The sequence below is a fragment of the Patagioenas fasciata genome, chromosome 1 (genome assembly GCF_037038585.1).
Source record: "Patagioenas fasciata isolate bPatFas1 chromosome 1, bPatFas1.hap1, whole genome shotgun sequence".
NCBI lineage: Eukaryota > Metazoa > Chordata > Aves > Columbiformes > Columbidae > Patagioenas > Patagioenas fasciata.
Window position 1 is genome coordinate 155,947,123 of NC_092520.1, and position 21,332 is coordinate 155,968,454.

General features: G+C 41.4%; 1 protein-coding gene across 2 annotated transcripts in view; it reads left to right on the forward strand.

Moving 5' to 3' along the window:
• CHST11 (carbohydrate sulfotransferase 11) overlaps positions 1–21,332 on the forward strand; it is a 183,109-nt gene that overhangs the window by 68,602 nt on the left and 93,175 nt on the right. For both annotated transcript variants that reach the window (XM_065862687.2, XM_065862689.2), the window contains exon 2: positions 10,534–10,619. In XM_065862687.2, coding sequence (XP_065718759.1) covers positions 10,534–10,619 — 86 coding nt within the window. The remainder of the gene's footprint in view (positions 1–10,533; positions 10,620–21,332) is intronic.

Here is a 21,332-nt window from a genome sequence, read left to right on the forward strand (position 1 = left end):
AGCTTTCTAAAGAAACCTTCATCCTTTAAAGATTTTTCTCTCATTCCTTCCTTTTTTTTCTTTTTTTCTTTCTCTTTGAGCAAGCTCGTGCATCATGTTTGTTAAGTAGACTGGTACTGACAGTGTAATGAAAGTAATCAGAAATACAGAAAAAGAAATTTAGTTTCTCACTATTTTATGACAATGCAAATGTAGGTTCTTTCCCCTGGACCTACATCTACACAGTTTTCATTTGAACTTGCATCAGAGAGATGGGATGTAGCCAACTACCTACAGGCTTGAAGACTAGGCTGATAAGAGGAACAGAGTAGAGCATTCAGCTCTTTGCTGTAAAGAAAACCCAGCAGCAGATGTGCCTGCTGATGTGGTTACAGTGAATATCTGGAAATTGGAGGGAGGCATGTTTGGAAACCGGTAAGCTTCACTAGAATTTTTCCAAACTTCTGAGATTAGTGCAGTCTCGTTTTGCAAAACGCATGACTAACTTCTACTCAAAAAGTAGGAAAAAGTGTAATGTCCAGAGAGAGAGCTTTTCTTTGTATTTTGATAGACTGAATCCACAGTGTTCCTTCATGCAAATTCATAATACGAATGTTTGTTTGTCAAATACATATAAAGTTGGTCACAATTCCTTATTTTCTTACCTCCTTTGTAGAAAGATGTGTTTGAGAAGAAAAAAAGACAAGAAAAAAGGGAACAAAGAATTTGTTAAGTTGATGTGAATGGTAAATTTTTTTAAAAGAGTTTTTTTATTTACAAAGACTTAGAAATAGTTCTGGGAAAGAAGTAGTAAACCATTTTGATCAACATTTTGGGACATCTGGCTTTGCTGGTGGATGGTGTAAACCAGGACATGCACTGAGATTAGCAGGCAACTTCAGGTGGTCAGCAATCCATCCAGAACTGACCTGTGAAGTACTTTGGTACCCCGAAATCTGCATTTTGTGCCAGAGAAAACAAGGTTGTATCAGAAAAGTTTTGACCAAGTCTAATACAGTTTGTAGTTTGCACCCACAAAAACTTACTGCATCAAAAGCAGTGTATGCCTGTGTGTGATAAACAAAACAGAGCTCTCCTCCTGTGAGAAGTAAAGCCTGTGAAGAAGTCTCTTGATTTAGGCCTGCGGGTAATTTCTTGAGACTTCTGAAGAAATTCCATATGGATTAACATTAAAAAAAATTACTGGAAAAAAGTTGCTCATTGTTCATTAACAGGAAAGATGTTGTGCTAATTTATGCCACATGCAATGTCCGTAGGGTGGCCAAGGATCTAAGTCTCTGCATAATTTCACCCAAGGATATTAACTTCCCCACTGTGCCCAATTAAACCCATCCCCATGCTAATCTGAGAACAAACAGGATAAAATACAAATTTGTTTCTAGAAATCTGTCTAAAGCAAAAAGTAATTAAACATCCCTCTATTCTTTGGAAGGCTTTTATAACCTTCGTAATTAGTGATTAGAGCTCAGAAACAAATGTTAAGATTCATTTCCTTCCTGTGCTAGGATTTATTTCATGTAACTTCAACCATCGACCCACCTAGGCTGGTCGGTGAGAGGAGGTGAGCCACCTCCAGAGGCATGTGGGGCGACCCGTCTCTGCAGCTGCAGCTCTGTTAATTGTAGAAGCTTAAATGAGTCCCTTAGAATAGACATCTCGCTTCCAAAAATGATTTTGATCTGTAGCAGCTAATTTACTTTGTGGAAGTTTTTAACCTCTTTGCCTTTGTTTTTCTGATCTGTGGACTGAGGACTGTTACTTTACTGGTCCGTGGTCCCATAACTAGTGACTTTGCTGCTTATCTCAGCCATAATTATTTCACTAAGATGTGACCTCTTCTTTGTTTTTCATCCTTCACTTTTTTGGTATCCATCTACAGTCTTATTTTAGTATGTCCCTCTGGTACATGAGTAGGAGTGGGAACATCAGGGGAGGGTAGGATGGACATGTTGAATCAATGAATCAGTGTTGCTAACTGAAGTCTAGCATCCCTGTTCCTTAGGTGGGGCTCTAAAACATCCAGATTTTGGGATTGTTTCTTTGCTATGTACTCACAGCACCCTGCTCAGTAGGGTCTCCGGTTTGTCCATGATGCACAGAGGTGTGACACGGGGTAAGATGCTCTGGCCACAGGTTTTGGTTGTTTCTCATGCTGATTAAAACCCTGTGTTTCTAGTCAGTATCTGATGTAAGGCAAAAAATCTGGCTCTTCATTAATGTAGGGAATAAGAATTATTTCCTTCTCTGCATTTAAGACTTTGGCATGGTCATGTAGAATACCTAATCTGATTTTTACTTTCTAAAAATAGATCTCACAAGCTCCATCAAAGAAACCTGCAGTTTTGCCTTAAGAAAACAAAAGAGGCCAGACAAGAGTTTAGTCATAAATCCTTGTACCTGTGGTCTCTGGATGAAGGACTGATAAATTAGTCTAAAATCCTGAGCTGAAAGCAGCAAAGCACAAGGCCCCAGATGTCACAAGATGTTATCAATCCGTGGATCTTTGTGAACCGCTGCTGAAGGATTAGTGTTCATAAATCATTGCCGGGAGAGCTATCTGAAAGTCTCCATACTCAGGCTCTGAAGCCACTGCTGGGTGACAGCATTTGCATTCACTCCTCATGCTCCCAGTTGCTGATTAAAAATTAACCCTTTCATACCATTCGGTGTCCTTAGCCTGATTAGTCTGTAGAAGGGAGCACAGGAATTTTAATGAAGTTTGAAATGAGGTAGTCTTTTTGTCGCTGAGTTTTGGATTTTGTCTGCAGTTTGGAGTTGGCTGAACTCTTGCAGTGCAGCTTGTTGTCAATTATTATGGAAGGCTCGTTTTCCTGAAGCAGAACAGGCTTGTTACTAATGACAAGCTTCTTCAGCATTATTTTAACCACGAGTCTGAAAGTTATGTGGACAGGGTGTTCCAAATTGCAAAAAAATCAGTCCAAGAGCCTCTGATGTGCTCTACAAAAGGGCTGCTTCTGAGGGTCACTTACTTCAACTTTGCCCTGAGTATTTTCATGCTTCAAGAATCATAGAATCACAGAATGTCCTGAGTTGGAAGGGACCCGCAAGGATCATCAAGTCCAACTCCTGTCCCTGCACGGGACAACCCAGCAGTTCACACCATGTGTCTGAGGGCTTGTTCAGTCTCTTCTTGAACACTGTCAGGCTTGGGGCTGTGACACCTCCCTGGGGAGCCTGTTCCAGTGCTCCACCACCCTCTGGGGGAAGAACCTTTTCCTAATATTCAACCTAAACTTCCCCTGGCACATCTTCCTGACATTTCCTCAGGTTCTGTCATTGGTGGCCAGAGAGACAAGATCAGTGCCTGCCCCTCCTCCTCCCCTTGTGAGGAAGCTGTAGCCACCATGAGGCCTCCCCTTAGTCTCCTCTTCTCCAGTCTGAACAAACCAAGTGACTTTAGCTGCTCCTCATATAGTTTCCTCTCCAAACCCCCCACCAACTTTGTGGCCCTCTTCTGGACACTCTCCAATACCTTTATATTCTTTTTATCCTGTGTTGCCCAGACCTACACGCAGTGCTCCAGGTGAGGCTGCACCAGTGGGCAGCAGAGCGGGACAATCACCTCCCTCGCCTGGCTGGCTGTTCTGTGCTTCATGCACCCAGGACACTGTTGGCTCATGTTCAACTTGCCGTCAACCAGAACTCCCAGATCCCTCTCTGCAGAGCTGCTCTCCAGCATCTCCTCCCCCAGTCTGTATGTACAGCCAGGGTTGCCATGTCTGAGGTGCAAAATTCAGCACTTGCCCTTGTTAAACTTCATGTGGTTCGTTCTCCAGTTTGTCCAGATCCCTCTGCAGGGCATCTCTGTCCTCGAGAATGTCAACAGCTCCTCCCAATTTAGTGTCATTGGCAAACTTACTTTTCATTCCCTCAAATCCTGAGACTAAGTTGTTTATGAAGACATGGAAGAGCACTGGCCCTAAGATGGATCCCTTTGGAACCCCACTAGGTCACCAGCCCAACATAGCCTCATTTACTAGACCCTTTGAGCCCAACCTATGAGCCAGTTGCTCACCCACTGGATTGTGTGTTTATCCAGCTGTATGATGGACATCTTGTCCAGGAGGATACTGTGAGAGACAGTACCAAAGACTTTACTGAAATCCAAAAAGATCGCATCGACAGGCTTTCCTTGGTCAACTAGGTGGGTAAGCTTGTCATAGAAAGAAATAAAGTTTGTTAAGGAGGACTTTCGCCTCATGAACCTGTGCTGGCTGGGACCAGTGACTGCATTGTCATTCAGATGTTTTTCAGTAACTCCCAGAAAGTGTTGCATTTGCAAAATACTGTCAAATTGAGCCTTGCTTATTTGCCCTGAACTCAGTTTGCCCTGAGCGTAATTGTTGCCAATACATATGGAGCAGTAGTTTTATAATATCATTTGCAGGTATACGCTTATGATTGAGCTATGGATGTCTTAGTGTCTCTGAAAAGGTGTTTAGCGTAGTATTTGAATGTGTATTTCAGTGTTTCATGATATGTATCCAATAGCAGTAATTTTCTGTGCTGCTTTGGGGTCATAGCAGAAGTCTATGTGAGAGTTTGGAAGACAAACCATGTCCAAATCTTTAGCTGAAGAGAATCTCTAAACTTTCACTATGGGCATAGTTAGTTATTCTTACTTTGCTTTAAAAATTCAGGATGTTTGGGGGCAGTAGCTTGTTTAAACATAGCTAGAGATGCCGAAGATGTAATTGTTCTGATGCTGCTATCTCACCTGGGCCAAGTGGTACTGATTTTTCTGTCTAGGTTGGATATAGGGGATGTTCAGGTGAATATTCAGCCCTAACCCGATTGTTTAAGGTTGCTCTAGGAGAAAGGTACTGGGTTATGTACCTGTTCTTTGCTGGAAAGTATTACCCTGGCCTGAAATTAGGGGCAGTTGAACAGCAGTGTTAGCTGGAAAGCAACGTACTTCAACCACAAGAAGCAGGCAGAGTGCTGTCGTTTTTCAGAAATCAGTTCAAAAGGGAAGATAAATCAGACCAAAAAAGGAATATATTTAGCTTGTCTATGGCTTTTTTCTTTAAAACAAGAATGGGATCCCATCTTCAATGGAGTCTCAACATACTGCTGCCATTGCATAATTTTTCCTCAGCGGGATGACTTGTATCCCAAATAGGTGGAATGAATTATGTATATCAACTTTAAGCAATGCTGTATTAGGGAATTTTGTCTTTGTACTTTAGGACCAGTGTAATGAAAAATTAAATATTAATATGTCCTCAGAACTCTTCTCAAATATTTGTAATATGAGACAGTTAATTTAAGAGGCAGTGAACAGAGGTAAAGTTTTTACATTTGTTTTTTGTTATCTTGCAAGTAATTAGAATAGCCCAAGCAATGTAAATTGAGTATTACTGAGTAGGAAATAGTTGCCAGATAGCAGCTGGGGAACTTTTATTCTACAGAAGTCTTGGAAATGGGAGCTTCTGACATTCACAGAATTGTAGGGTGGTAGTGAATATAGGCGGCTGCTGAATGCACACACCTGACATTTGAAATGTCACTTTTTTTGTCTCTGTAAGTCCAGCAGGAGAAGCGTCAATTAAGTCTCTTCCAGCAGAGTCTTCTCTGTGGCTTGATCCCATGGAGGTTTGCGAGAAATTATTTTGTGTGCCCTTCTGACACTTTGTGAGAAGGTCACATTTTTGATTTTAAGTCTCCAGGAGACTTGGTTCCTATGATTTTCTCCCTGCTTTTTCTTGTCTCTCGATAGTCCCAGTGTTCACATACCTTTTCAGGCCAGTAATCTCCCTAAAGAAGTGCCACTATGTCCCCTGATAGAAAGAGGCAGAAACTGTATTGATGTGGCTTCTTTTTAGTATTTTCTTCTGACATTGTTCATCCCGTGGGAATATCAGAGGTTTCCCATTCTGGGACAGGGTCTTTTTAGATTAACAAGTATATTATAAACGTCTTCTGCTAAATAGAGGTGAGAACTTAAACCTGGTTCACATGTTTCCATGTGAATGACCTTCAGTTTCAGAAATGTCACACATGAAAATGAAGGCTTTATACCATACCTGCCTGCTTGCACGTTCCCCCTCCCCACCTCTGCCTGTTATTCTAGGTGCTGTTGTCTTGCATTTTTAGCTAGATGCAAGGTGGAGGTGACACCCCCTGTCATAGGTGCCAAGTTCTAGTAGGTGCTTTGCCATATGCATTTACTGTGTCACTTGTAACCCTGCCTCTGCCATCATGGGTTCAGCACCCAGGTGACCTGGGGAGGAGATGCTTGTAAACACATCCATGTTTGGACCATGGCAGGAGGTTCAGAGGATATCTGGCCTGGATGATGACCTGCAAGCACTTAGTAGGCTCCCAAACCACACCATTCCAAGCCGTGTTTTTAATTTGAGGGATCTACATTTTAATTCATAGCCATCTGATGGATCGAGACTGCGGCAAAACCTCTGGACTCTTTTTTTGTGCACAGACACTGGAAGAAGGTTTGATTGATGAGTGTTGTGTTCTTGTGCTCAGTGCACTGTAATTCACAGGTCAAATTCCTGCTCTTGGTGCTAGTGGATGTAAATAGGGTTTTCTAGAAGTTGTGCATGAATGCTCCTGTTCTGAACTAATTTAAGGCCTGCACATGTAGTCTCATTCTCCCTGTGTGTATATGCACAGTGTTACGTTGATAAGCTTCCATTCGATAGAACTGTTTCTCTCTCTTGAGAAACGGAGATTTGGTGCCTAGTAACATGCTCTCCAGACTTGCTATTAAATTAATGAAAAGTGGTTCCACAGATTTTAGCAAGATGGGCTAAGACTGCTTTTTTGACAAATCATTCCTAGAGTTGGAAGAAAGATCTTGTTCTTACAGCTCTTGTATTTAAGTAACTAACTAACAATTCGTTCAGTTGCTCGCAGTTAAATTCAAGGGACTGCGGATTTTGCTGAAGTTGCAATATTAATACTACCCTTTTGTCATTAAAGGCATTAAATGCTGCTGTCAGCTGCTTCACACATTTAGTGTGCATGAATGTACTTTTAATCAGTTCTTGGAGCCATGCATATGCAATACTTATCATTAGATTATAATTAACTGTAATTATGTATGGAGATCAGCTCAAGCCATAAAATGTAAATTTACTATGTTAATAAGAAGATTTGGTGATGATAAAAGCCTTGATTTTTTTAAGTTTTCACTATCACAATAGTGTGACAGTGTCTTGGTGAAAGAGGTGTTAAAATTAGTATAGCTGCAGTTAACATCTATATTACGGTTTTCTTACTGCAGATTGCTGTAGATGAGATTCAGGCCCCAAAAGTCATGTCATTCACATAATGAATGAGACAGTGGAAAACAGGTTGCAGAAGCCCTGGGAGGTGAGCTTGTCCACAGGCATGCCAGCAAGTGTTCTGAACTATATATAAACATTCCTGATAGTTACTCACCTAAGGACAATTTTGCAAAGGTGCGAGTAGGATTTCTGCTGAGGGAAGGGGAATATTCCCCTTTATTTCGATGCTGCAGTTAAATTCCAGGCACAAGTATTTTCCAGGTGTGCAGAGAGGTGCTGCTGCAGCTGCGTCAGGGTGTGCTGTTCCTGACTGATAAACAGCAAACCGAGTGCTGTGTTGCTGTGCTAACTCCACAGTCTTCTTCTAAAGGCTTTATTGAAAAAAAACAAACCAGTTAAGTAATACTGGGAATCATAAAAAAGATTTAATGCTTTCTGTGACTGAGGTTCTACATTAGCATTTAGCATTTGCTGGGGAGACAGTTGCTTTTTCTTGTTTGTTTACATTTGGGAATCAAGCCTTGCACGTTGTGCAAATAATTTAATCTTTATGGCTGTTAGTGCTGCATATAAAGTGTTACTGTGTTGATACCTGCTAGCTAAGTGAAGCAGGAAGGGATACATTTATGCATGTTACTGTTTACTATATTTAATGGAAATGAAAAGTAAAGTAATAAACGAGGGAACACCACACTAGAATTATTCTCTTGATTTTTGGAACAAAGCATCAGTGTTTCAGGATCCTGCTTAATCGCAGTCTAATGACCTGGGCACACTGAAATGTTCCCCTTTCCCTTTCCCCCTGCTCTGGTGTTTTAAATGGAAACAATGTGGTTTGCTGTTGACTTGGAAGGCTCTATTTTGGAAAGATTTATCATAAGGGTAAGGGGCCTGCAAATGATTTTCGAAGCATCCCTTTACCCAGTTCCTGGTACAAGAGTATGAAGAGGGGATGCCAGATGGGAACAGGGCAGACAGGAGCTTTGTAGTTAGAACAACAACTGGATGTCTCGCACCCTCACTTTTGTGTTTTCTTCCTAAAACCACTTCCAGACACTGGGAGCTGACATTACTCATGCAAAACCTTTTAAAAGTTTTAACTGTTTTAAACACTTTCTAACTTAACTTTTCAAAAGGCACATTAGCACAAAACCAAAGAAATCTCAATACTTGGCTGCATGGCTAAAATACTTGGAAGTTGATCAATCAGGTATTTAAACATCTAAATTAAGATTATAGCCTCTAATAACATTACTATCCTAGTTGTTAAGAAAATCAAAACACTTAGCCAGTTTGTCTACTAAGCATGTATATGAAGTGACCCATATATATATGAAATGACCGGAGGAATCTATTATGTTTCCAGATTGGAACTGTATACAGTTTTCTGTGGTTCATACTACTTGATGCATCAATTATGATTGCGTCTCTATTAAAACATTACTTGACTGTATTCTCTGACTCTTGGCTTGAAGCCGGCAATATCGTGTCTACAAGTGGTGCAGCTCAGAACTGTTGCTATAGGACACTTCAATGGTTTCTGGTTACAGATCGTGGTAAGAGCGTGCCTGACTCTGCATAATGCCTTTGGATTCCCAGCAGGAACATCTATTCTTCCCTTTTTGTTGTGTCTTAATTAAACCTTGAGAAGACAAACCTCCCCTCCCTGCAATGCCTGATGTGGGCATCTGATGGCCTGATGGTCCCACTGTACCTTAAATCCTATTTCAGTTTTGGGCCCCTCACTACAACAAAGACATTGAGGTGCTGGAGAGAGTTCAGAGGAGAGTGACAAGGCTGGTGGTGGGCCTGGAGCACAAGTCTGATGAGGAGCGGCTGAGGGAGCTGTGGGTGTTTAGCCTGGAGAAAAGGAGGCTGAGGTGAGACCTTATCGCTATCTACAACTGCCTGAAAGGAGGTTGTAGCATGGAGGACGTTGGTCTCTTCTCCCAAGTAGCAAGTGATAGGATGAGAGGAAGTGGCCTCAAGTTGCACCAGGGGATGTTTAGATTGGATATTAGGAAAAATTTCTTCACAGAAAGGAATGTGAAGCACTGGAACAGGCTGCCCAGGGAAGTGGTGGAGTCATCATTCCTGGAGGTGTTTAAAAGGCTTTTAGACAAGGTTCTTAGGGATGTGGTTTAGTGCTAGGGTTAGGTTATGATTGGACTCAATGATCCTGAGTGTCTCTTCCAACTGAAGTGGTTCTATGATTGTCTGATAACAAGTGGAGCAAGCTGGGACAGAGGAGTGTTTGCAGAGGGGGATGTGGGCCACGTGATATTAGAAGCACAGGCATGATCTTGTTTTCCTCACGACTATAGATTGTGATCAGAGCCAAATGGCTTCTTAATGTAGACTTATGACAGCAAAGGTCTGACTTGAAACTGATGATCTCTGTGCCTGCTGGCACTGAGATCAAGGTCTTGCCTGGAAATGCTTCATCATCCAAAATGCTCCTCAGTCAGACCTTTGACAAAGCCTTTGGTTTGAAAACCTGCTGGTCTCCAACTGGCATAACGTAGTGTATGTTGGTTTTCAGATCAGTCAAATATTCAGCTGCAACATTTAGAGCAAAATACAGTTTGCAGCAAGAAGTGCAGCAGTGATTGTATGTGTGTTGTGTGCTGCTGAGTGTCTGTTCTAGGAGAAACCAGAGAGTAAGGCCAAAAGCTTTGGAATAAGATGTTTTAGTATTAGGTTCCTGTGTACTTCTGTATTTAGGTGGAGAGAGGCCCAAATGCTGCCTCTCAGAGATGCTACTTATAAGAATCCATCCAACTCCTTCCTGATGCTCAGAGAAGCAGGTACCTAGTACTGCTGATAACTGGGTCACTTTGGTCCCTATACTTGAATCGTTGTGCACCCAAGCTGGAAGTTGTTGAATAACACCTTTTCAAAGAATGCAACCAGAGAGGTTTTTTTGTTTGTTTTATTTTGGTTTTTGTTTTTGCTTGGTTGTTTGGGTTTAGTTTGGTGTTTTTTTGTTGTTGTTTTTATTTGTTTGTTTGTGGGTTTTGTTTTTGTTTGTTTTGTTTTGTGGTTTTTTTTGTTTGTTTTAGTTTTGTTTTAAACTTCCACAATAGACAAACCATTTAGCTCTTGGAAAATTTCTAGGAAAAATGAAACTAGGAATTAAGACACAACACTCTCTAGAATCCCCTGATCTGTCAGAAAATCTTTTATTGCTGTAGATATTGCAATATGTTACCGCTAACCAATGTTACTAACCTGTATTAATTATTTCAATTTCCCCTTGCAGTAATGCGTAGAAATCCATTTGGGATGGACATTTGCTGCCGGAAAGGATCCAGAAGCCCACTCCAGGAACTGTATAATCCCACGCAGGTGAGTGTCTTGTGGCAATGATCAAACTTCCCAGTCTAGTGTACAAATACAGTTTCTCCTGAAGATATTTTGGTCTGGTTTTCCTCATTTATATGCAGCAGCTGCCTTCAGCTTGGAGAACTGATCCTGGGACCTGTAGAGTTTAGCCATAAAGTTCTATAGTTTGATCTGAGGGCCAGATTTTTAAAGGTTTTCAGTCATCTAATGATGTGGACTCCTCTAAAATTTTTTCTTAGGTACCTGAAAGCCTTAAAAGGGTGCCTTTTAGACCTAGCTAGGAGCCAAGGCATCATAATTTGAGTGTCAATGGATGAACACACAGTGGCAAGGTGGGATGAGGGAATGCGACATGATGTACATGAAACAAGGAGTGCGGTAAGACTGTAAATTGCAATAATAATACCTGAATATCATTTATATGCTTTTGAGGTAGCCAGCTGCCCTTCCTGTCCTGTTTCATGACTTGTCTAGACAAACACAATAGCTCGTACTCTTCCTTGCACTGTGTGCTATTTAACACCTGACGGTCTTGATGGGAGTTTAGGATAATCTCAGCCAGAATTCTTTCTGTGATAAGCTGTGCAGGTAAGCTACCTGAAGTCTGTGCTCCCATTCACTCCTCGAGATCAATTTATTCCCCACGCATGGGCTGAATCTGAATTGGCACATTCAGGAGCTGCATTTCCTGTTGGCAGCCGAGAGGAAGTGCTGCCATTGAGAGAAAATGCCAGCTGACTATTAAACATATTTATTAAGGTTTAACAACTGCCTATTATATATTTATCCATCAATGGATACATTGAGTTTACTAAATTGGCTATTAAGGGAAGTGACTATCTCAATAAATCTAACTTGTTAGATTTAACAAGGCAGTGAATGTTTAAATACTATTTGATTGTGAAGAGACTCACTATATAGTGTGCAAAATGAAGTCTAAGTGATTTAAAGTATTTATATAAAGAATTGACAACAACCCAAAGATATGGGATATCTGTTATGTAAGTGCAGTAAACCTCCATTTGCTCAATAGTGTTGTTTTTATGAATATAGGCTTTCTAATTCAATTTGAATTCTGTGCGTGGCCGGGAACATGAGTTTATCATACTAATATACTGGTCTTTATTGGCCATTATGGGAGTTAGCATTGTGTAAATGGAAAGTGCATGTAAAAGCCCTGAAGAGGAACAATCCAGTGCTACAGAGGAAAGGTATTAGCCTTTGCAGGTTAAATTTGAAGACCCTCTGCAGATGCTCAGGAAGGGTGGGTAAGGGAAAAGGGGCTGACTATTCTCTGTGGGCTCTGCTATGTGTCAGCCAAAACCTCTTCACCCTTTAACATCATTAAAGGCCACCCCACACAAAAGAAACATATCTATCCATGGAAGGACTGTAGTACCAGAGCCCTTGCAAGCTTCGACAACTGAAAAGGTTTCCTGAGCTCCCTGAAGCAGGGAACGCAGCTCACATCTCCTCCACTGCTGCTTCTTCCCTTCTGTGTGTCCTGACCAAGCAAACCGTTAGCATCCCTTTCTGGGCTCATCGACGAACCAGCGAGAAAAGTCAATGTTTGAGGAAGCTTGGCAGTTCTTGCAGCCGATGTTGTACCAAGCAGATGACACTTTTTATGCCGAAGTGTTTCCAACAGCATGGTGACATCTGTTCTTTAGTTTTTCTTTTTTTGTTGTTGTTCTTGATAATTGTTTACTTTTTGGATGGGGCTTTGCATGCTGCACTCAGTCCCAGAGGGACTGGCATTGTCGGGCAAGCAAGTGCATGCATTTTGGGAAAACAGTAACAAGTAAAGACAGTGAGTAGAGGCTACCACAGAAGACAACAGACTGGAGGTGACTCCTAGAATATTGCTTCAAGTATGTGGGTCATCTTTCTTTTTCCATTTTTGCCCAAAGATATGTCCATTTCACCTTTCTTAAGGTGGCAGATAAGACACTGGTCTATATTTTGGAAGTAGGGTGCTTGCTCCTCAAGAATTCACTAGCAGTTTTGAGGGTGGAGGGACAGAGACTTGTCCCCCCATCTTTCTCCACAGTTCCTTGCTGAAGCACTTGTGATCAGCCGTTTGTAAAGTCAGCGCAGAACTCAACATACAGTAAATATGCAAGAAGACATTTTTGGCCGAAGTCTCTCTTACTGATAGAGATAATGGAAACACTGGTTAGATGTTTAACCCTTGGCTATCAGAACCTGTTGGACTCCTGGTGCTGTGGACTCATGTTTTTCTCCTGGGTACTGATGGGTGCATGTGCTGCCACAGGAGCTCTTTGCCACTCAGATTAGCTGCCTCAGAGGAACAGCACAGCTGATCAAGCAGATATTTGTACTTCTCCTTGTAGTTCAAAGGAATCTGTATAATTCAAACACCAGACTTTGGCCATAGCTACCCTGCAGCTGTGGCTTTGGATTACTACAAGCTAGGTGCAGTTTTGATTTTTTTAAGAGTAGGACACTTTAAATATTTAATGTGTCCATCTGCGTGATTTTGTGGAGATGAGATTTTGGTCATTGATTGAAATAGGTGTCAGTTAGGGTCCATACTCTCTCAGATTTAAAATGCTGTAGTTTAACATGAATACAGTTTCTTTCTAGTGTATGTTCAGCATCAGGTTGCACAGCCCTCATAAAAGCAGATGGAGACAGGTTGATTTATACCAGCTGAGAATTTGACTGTGGATATTTACTCTGTTGACATATAACAGCCTCGCTGATCCTGGGCTGGTTTGTTTCCTTCTATGGAGTTGTTTGAGTTGTTTGCAGATGCCATCATTTGTCTCTTGAATCTCTTTTTGGCTTGCAAAATGATTGTGAAAAGGAAAGGGAAAGGGAAAGGGGAAAGGGAAAAAAGAGAAGAAGAAAAAAAAAGAAAAAGGAAAAAAAAACACAAAACATAAAGGAAGATATGGCTTGAGTAAATTCAGATGTAGCAATGATATAGAAGTGACTGTAAGCGTGTTCTGGTGGCTTGTAGGAGCTGAATGTTAGAATTGCAGTAAAATTTGTAGTGGACTGATCATAATTGTTCTTACGTTTGATGGAGATGGAGAGGATAAATGGGCAGAGATAGCACTGAATTAAGAAAGTCTCCATGACAAAGCCTATGTCTCAGTTGAATGTCTGGAACAATGCTTTTACTCTTTTGCCTGTTGTAATAGAGCAGAATATCGGAAGTGCATTTGTCTGTGCACAAAAGATTTCTTCTCTAGGGCTTTCAGTGCAAGATATTTCATGAGCACTAATATACCATGAGGGAAAGAAAAGTCAATATAACTGAACTGGATTTACACTGAATAAGTGGATTTCCAGGCTGTAGTCTCTGCATAGATGGCAAGCAGTGTGCAGCAGGTCTTTGAGACCCTATTATGTATTTTTTTCCTTTCATTTTCAGGTAGAGATTTAGTAATAAAGTGCAGTGATACCTGCAGCAAATTTTGAGGGCTGAAACAGACCATTTCTTTAATGAGTTTATTAAAAAGCCAATTTGGATCTCTGTTAAGCAGAACTATTTTCCTTCACACACAGTTGTAAATGAAATGAGAAAGAGGATTCAACACACAGCAAGTAGAAAAGGAGAAGAACTAGATGTAACTGAACACAGATGAAGAGCCTTCCAGGAATGTAACATAAGCTTGCATTTTGTCTTGGGTGGGTTTTTATTTTGTATACAAAGCCCCAGGAATTTAAGAATATGGGTAAACAAGTATTTGCAAGACATATTCTTAGAAGACAATGTCTACGATTGTGTCTTGTAATTTGCATGACTGTGTACAGCCCCACTGCTCCCAAAATAACAGATAATTGTGGATCAGCCAATGAACTGGAGTCACCAGTAGTTCAGAATTGGGCAACATCATCCTTGAGGCTTGCACACTTTAATGGTTAACATTGATCTGTTTGGTGCAATGAATGTGCTGCTGAATTACAAGGAATTGCAAACCAAAATAGACCAAATGTTAGAGGAATGGGAAATTGCATCTTTAAAGTTAGAATTGGTCTTCTAGTTGGCAAGATTAAAATTTATTTCTCATTAAATACAGGCTGCATCATTGTTTGATCTAACTGTCTAGACTGCTGAGAGGAACACAGCAGAGATCCAGTCCTGTATCCATTAGGATCCAAATCCATGGATGAGTTTGTTTCAGTTTCTACTTAGACACTACCTGACTTTAATTCATGATTCCACATGACTGTTTCACTAAAGGTCATGCTGTTTGCCTTTTCTTACTTGGCCTTTCAAACACATTTCTTTATGTTGAGGAGATGTATTTCCAGGTGGCTGCTTTTGGTGTAGCTGGAGCCAGAATGTCTGGCGATTTGCTAAACCTGGTGAGTCAGAGCTGTGGACCTCTCATTACATTTGTCTTGTGAAATTGTATTGAACTGGTTTGGAGCAGTCATTCCAAAACGACCCTTTTATTACTTCTGCTTTTTTTCTCCCCTCCTTCCCACCAGGTGAAGGGAAGAAAGTGAGCTGTTGCCTTACAGACAGTGCTCATACATCCCCAGTCACCTCAGGCCACAAATGCTCCTTTTTGGGAGCTGCTGTGTGATTATCTGTGGCTCAGGTTGCCTAGATAACGTCAGTGAACGTCACCTAGTTCATCCCACATTATTTACTTTTCATCTGCATTGGTGATTTCCTATCTTCAGTTGATTTCCACTCACTAGGATGACTCTGGGCAACTGTACTGGTTCCTGGGCAGAGGTTTATGGTCTGAGCTCTATGTGTGCATTGTCTACAACACTTTGAATCAAAGGTTCAAATGCCTGAAACCTGGTATTTCTACCCTTGGTGATCCTGAGGCACTGGGCACTGTGCAGTTTGCTTCTGTATGCTATAGCTTCTCATTCTTAGAAACACAACAACCAAAGGACAGGCCGTTGAGTAGGATGAAAGGTCCAGCTAACCTGGTGTTTTGTCTCCTGCAGCAGGTTACCAGGACAGACTACAAGAAGGATAAGCAACTCATTATATTCTTGCCAGTGCACAACACCTGTTGGTCATGAGCTTCCTGAGCCAGACATGTGTTTACATGTGTCATCAGCTACATCATGCAAGAGCCTGAGATACCAGACAATTACTATGTCCATCAAAAGGAGGGAAAAAACATAGGTCTCCAAAGTTTCTTGCCATTTTCAGTGAGACAAGAAGATTGTATCAGCACTATACACCAGTGCTATACACTAATTTTTATTTTTTATATATATTCTGAGTGCTGAATTTCCTCCTTGAGACACCAATGCAAATGTCCCAATGTGGAATTTAGAGTGTGAGAAATACTGCAGTTTATCTAAAGAACAATACATTAGAATTTATTGATGCTTTGCAACTCAGATGAATAGTCATAAATACATATGTGCCCTTGTTGAGGGCGAGAAGTGACCCAAAAATTATACCAATACTGAAAGCAGATGTTGTGTGACTGATGTTGATGTTTGAAGGCAAATCTATGCAGATAATAACAGTGTGGTGCAGGTCACAGTCACAGTATTTGACTGATCATAGGTTAAAAACTCCATAATGGACAAGATGCAGAATGGAGGCATAGGGAAGAAATGTCAATGTACAATGCCAAACTTTGGGTACGTACTCCTGTTGGTTAACAAGAACTTTGTAAGTAATTAGCCTCCCTTGCTGCAGCAAAGTGCCTGCTGATGAAAGAGGAGAAAGAGGAGCTAATTGATTTACTCCATGGATGACTTCTTATGCAAAGACATTACTTACTGTCGTGCTTAGAAGTCGTAAAACAGCAGCTGGCCTGGGATGAAATATTACATTAACCTTAGCAGAAAAATTGCACTAGTGAGAATGCTTTGGTATTAATTACTGATTACTAATGATAAGAGCCTGTTTTAGATGCTGGCGAAATGACTTGGGGAGAGAAGGGTTTCAGGTACAGTGTGCCTCATAGATCATTTGTTGTGACATGATGGATGCGTTTGTAAGTCAAGAGGAATTACTCAGACAAGTATGTACAGGAACTACTGGCACTCAAAGCCAGAATTATCCTCAGGACATGCTCATTCAAGTTACTGCAGTGCATTAGGATGAATTTTTGGGCACCTGTGTTTAATAAAGACCTCTTACCTGCATGAAATGAAAAAGAAATACAGTCATCACTCAAAATAGCTCAGATTTCCCTGATAGAAAAAGAAGCAGCCTAGACATCTCTTTTTAATTTCTCTAGTCCTTGACTCATATTTTATTATTTTGAAAGCGTATAAGTTCCAATATAAAGGTTTTCAGAAAGCGTAAAAGTGTGAGAAGAAAGATTGAATAATACAGGAGACATGGCCAAAAACAAAGGGTTGTATGTGTTGGAAGGGAAAGAGGGTAACAGAGCTTTCAAAACTGGATATTTGTATGCAATGTGTGGACTCCCTGTTAGACAAGCACTTGGGCAGCTGAGTGGAGAGAAGACCTGCGCCCTGACCCGATGCTGTTCAGCATCAACGAGGCTTTTTGTGTTTAATTGTCTCCAAATCGGGCCTCTGGTGACCTGAACCATGTTGGTTCAGTCAAATGCTTGCTCAGAACTGAGTAACGTTTAAATGAGGCTCCTGCCTCTCTTTCTCTCCATTAAGTTCCTTTGTTTTGGTTTGGTTTTTTTTCCTTTCTCCTCCTCACTTTAAAGTCATATACCAGAAAACTTCTGATAATCGCGCCTCAAAATGCAGGTGGATGTGTTGGTTTGGAGGATGAGGAAGCAAAGGGCAGTGAAAGAATATGGGGGTTTGCAAACAGGTGTGATGAGGATGGATTTCTGACGCCGGCTTCTGCAGAGGCCGATTGCATCTTTTCGGTCTGTGCTTGAACAAGCGCTCCGGCATCACTGGCTAAATAGCTGTACCCCAATAATCTCAGCCTAGACCTTGTAAACTGTAGCCTCTTGCCTATTTGTGGCACAAGTAGTTTTGGGGCAACTTTGTTCATTGTGTGAGGGGTAGCAACTGTGTTTGCTTAAAGATCTGCCTTGTTTTCCCCGTGTAGTTTTTGTTATCAAAGAGGTTTCTTAACTCTGTGCAGCAGAACTCGTAGCACACTTGCAGCAGGGCCAGGCGATCTCTTTTAATCCAGAGAGCCCAGCTGCAACCTCTCTCTCCCTGAAGGTCTGTAGTGTATCTCAATGTGAAAATGAAAGAATACAGACACAAAACCTACCTATTGGTACTTGTAATTCTCATTTACTATCTATCTTTAATATTAAGGAGAGACAGAAGGCATTGTTAAATTTGCAATTATTTTCAAGATATTATATTCTCCAAGTCTTATTTTTACACACTTATTTTATCTGATGTAGCACCTCAAGTCCTACAAACTGACCTCTAATATTCATTTATATTGTCTCTAATATTGATATGTATAATTCATTCAATTTTTGACTCCGTACAATATAAATTAACCTCAATAATGTAACTAGCTGCACCATACCGAAGCTTTCTTCAGTTAAAGTACAATAATCTGCTTGTCCTTTTATGCAGAGAGATTCAGGGTTGCTTCTCTGTAAATACCACAGACAAAGCGAGGTTAAAATACTGTCCCTTGGAAGATGTGGCTGCAGAAGCCAGTGTGCCTTTTGAGGCTAGGATACTAAGGAAATTCAGGGAAATTCCACCTGTAGAATTTTTGTACAAGTGTGTAAATCGTTAAATCGATCACGGATTATTTAAGGACGTGTTCCAAATAAGTTTTCTCTTTGCCGAAGTTTGTGGGGGGGTGTAAGGAGGCAGGAGCCGGGTGCACTGGAGAAACACGCTTCCCTCTGGCTGAGCCGCACTGTATGGGTATGGACAGGGCTGCGCAAAAAGGTCAGCTGGAAAAGGTGCTTTCCGGGGATGAATGAACCTAGCTGCCAATCTGGGCTGAGTTCTGCCAGTAGTAATAACTGGGAAACACTTGGGTTGACTTGGGGTTAATGTCACAGGGGTGCGGGGGCTAATGCTGGGCTTGAGGCGATTTGACTGCGCATCCCACACTTTGCAGAGGGGTGCTCAAAGCTTGTGCACCAGTGACATGATGCAGCCAGTGTCTTCAGTCTCTCCCGTTTATGTTGTCTTGTATTCTTTAACGAAATGGAGGAATTGTGTAAGCTTTCAGACTAACAGGCTCTTCATTAAGTCTCTTGTCATGATCTGAGATGATAATAGAGTAAGAGCCATGGTGGTTTGAAGACCTTGTGTGCTCGCCTGTCGGTCTAGTAAAACAAGGAGCAAATTATGCCTCGCTCTGTCAATCTTGTTTGTCTGATGTGCCCAGACCCTTGTGATGGCAGTAATTAACAGCTCACCGAAGCTGAACTATGAACTGGATGGACCTGGGCTGTGGCTGCTGGTGGCCTGGGTGCTCTCCCAGAACCCAAGAACTGGGAGCCGAATCCCGGCAAGCAGAGGACGCCTGTCCCAAGCATGGGAAACACCCTCATTGCTGGTGGTTGTTCTTACGTTTGCCTGAAAGATGGGTTGTTTCAGTAATCATCACCTGGGCCAGCCACACCTAAAACTAGTTTTAGCCACTAATTTTCAGACCTTGCTTCTTACTTTTATGGAAAAGGTGTGGAAAGAAAAGGGGAAAAAGTCTTTTCACAAGGTAATACTCAGCATTTCAACACAGCAAAAGGAGCGTTTATGTTGTGTACATCTTTTTTTCCTCTATAAAAATAACACAGTAGCAATCATATTGGGAGCACTCAAGCAAATCAGTGTTGCCTGACCAGCCTGTAGCAGTTGTATATCCTGATGTGGATGGGGTCTCATTCCTACATTTGTGAGGGCCAGCAGAAAAACAGTATTTTATTTCCTTCACACTGAGACTATTGTGTGGTTGCATTGGAGGGGGACAGTGGCTTGGTATTCTAGGATTTTCACCATGCTTACAGCATAGATATTTCTGTCCATTCATAACCTTGGGAGAAGAGTGAAACCTGATCTTCTGAAAATTGGTGGCAAAACTCCTAAGCTCTAAAGAGGCTAAACTTTTAGTTAAAAGATCTGATCCAGGGGATCAGAAGAAAGCTATAATTACAACTGTTGTTTTATCTCCCTTTTCACTGTTCCACGCACTCTGTTGCACTAGAAAATGCTGAAGAGCGTAAGTCTGATGGTAATGACATAATAACTATTTTCAAACCAAAGACAGTTGGCAAACTTACAGTGCACTAAAGTTTATATGTATTTCTGGTGCCTGGAAAATCCAGGAAGGAGAGTTCCTTTCTTTTCAATCTTAAATCACATCCGAACAGTTTCTGAGTTTCCAGCACAGGGCTAAAAGCAAAACATTATATCCAAGCTTTAGAGGAGCAGTAAAAAATCACAGTGTTCCCGCAGTCACATTGCCTGGCTGCACAGCAAATTAGCAAACCTGTGTAGCTATCAAATTGATGACCTAATATAAATCTTTTCTCCCCATAAACGTGGGCTGCGTTTTAGATCATTTCAGACAAGCATCTGGGGATTAGCAAGGGGAAGCGAATGTTAATTCAAGTAGGGAACAGAAGATAGAACGTGTAAGCTGTCATGGGGAATTGACATCAGGAGCCGAAGTAACAAAGACGTCTCTAGCTGGGAGAGGACAGTTTCATCTATTCAAGTCAGGCTTGGCTTTTGCCATGCATACATTTTACTTATGAAATGGTAGTTGAAGGAGTTGTATTTACATAGCAATATAGTTAATGTCATATTTTGGGAACTAAGCTTTGATGTCAGGAGATGGATGGAGAGCTGGAGAGCAGATGCACAGTAGTAGCTTTCAGGTCATTTTGATACATTAAATATTCATAATGAGCTCAGCTGAAGGAGAAAAGAGATGTTTCATTGAACCAGTAAGGAAAAGCTGAAATCGTTGGTACTTTTCCAAAGTGTAATGTCTTAGTTAATGTAAATTGAATGAAGGTTCCTGTGGTGAAGGTGAGATACAATATTAGGTACTTCCAAAATTGCTGCCTTCTTTCTGCAAGAGATTGTTGTGCCAGCGACATCTCTCTGTAAAGTTATAGCCAAAAAAGACTATTCCGAGCAGTTTGTGTAGGCACAGCAGAGGCTTTTCCCATCTTTTTTCCATAGCTTTGGACTTAAAAAAGCCTGTGTATGGACTTTCTTACACTTAAATGTCACGTATTTACAGCCTGGAATTAAATCCTTCCACACAGCAGTTTCCAGACACATGGACACATTAAGTGGGTAAGTGCTGGATCTGTTATCTTCTCTCACGCCCTCAATGCACATTCCCGTTTGCTGCTCATCTGAGTCTCCATCTGAAGAATGCAGGTGCTCTGTTCTGCTCTCTGCTCAATGCACAGATGTGAGTCTGCAGAGATGCTTTCACATCTGTTTCTGCGCAGTTTCTAGCCCAGGTAGGGCTTGGCCTCTAGCAAGGACTCAGGGGCTCTGGAGTAACACTTAAATCTAATGCAATGTGCATACCCAAATACATGGTTGTGTATGTTTGAGAGTAAATTTTACACCATAGAAAGCTGTGCGTTGACAGCATGATGACGGGGTGTGAGTTACGCCACATGCAGGGTGTCTCACTGTAGGGATATGAGTGATTCTGCTGCTTTCTCTGCAGCTGTTTTTATCTTCTTTATTTCATGTAAACTTGGTTTAATAAACTGTTGCTGAATTTGCAGCTGTGTGCAGGGGAGTAAGGTTGTCTCTTTGCCAAGACCTACTTCTCCGGTCTTGCCATTCTTCCTCCCCATTTCC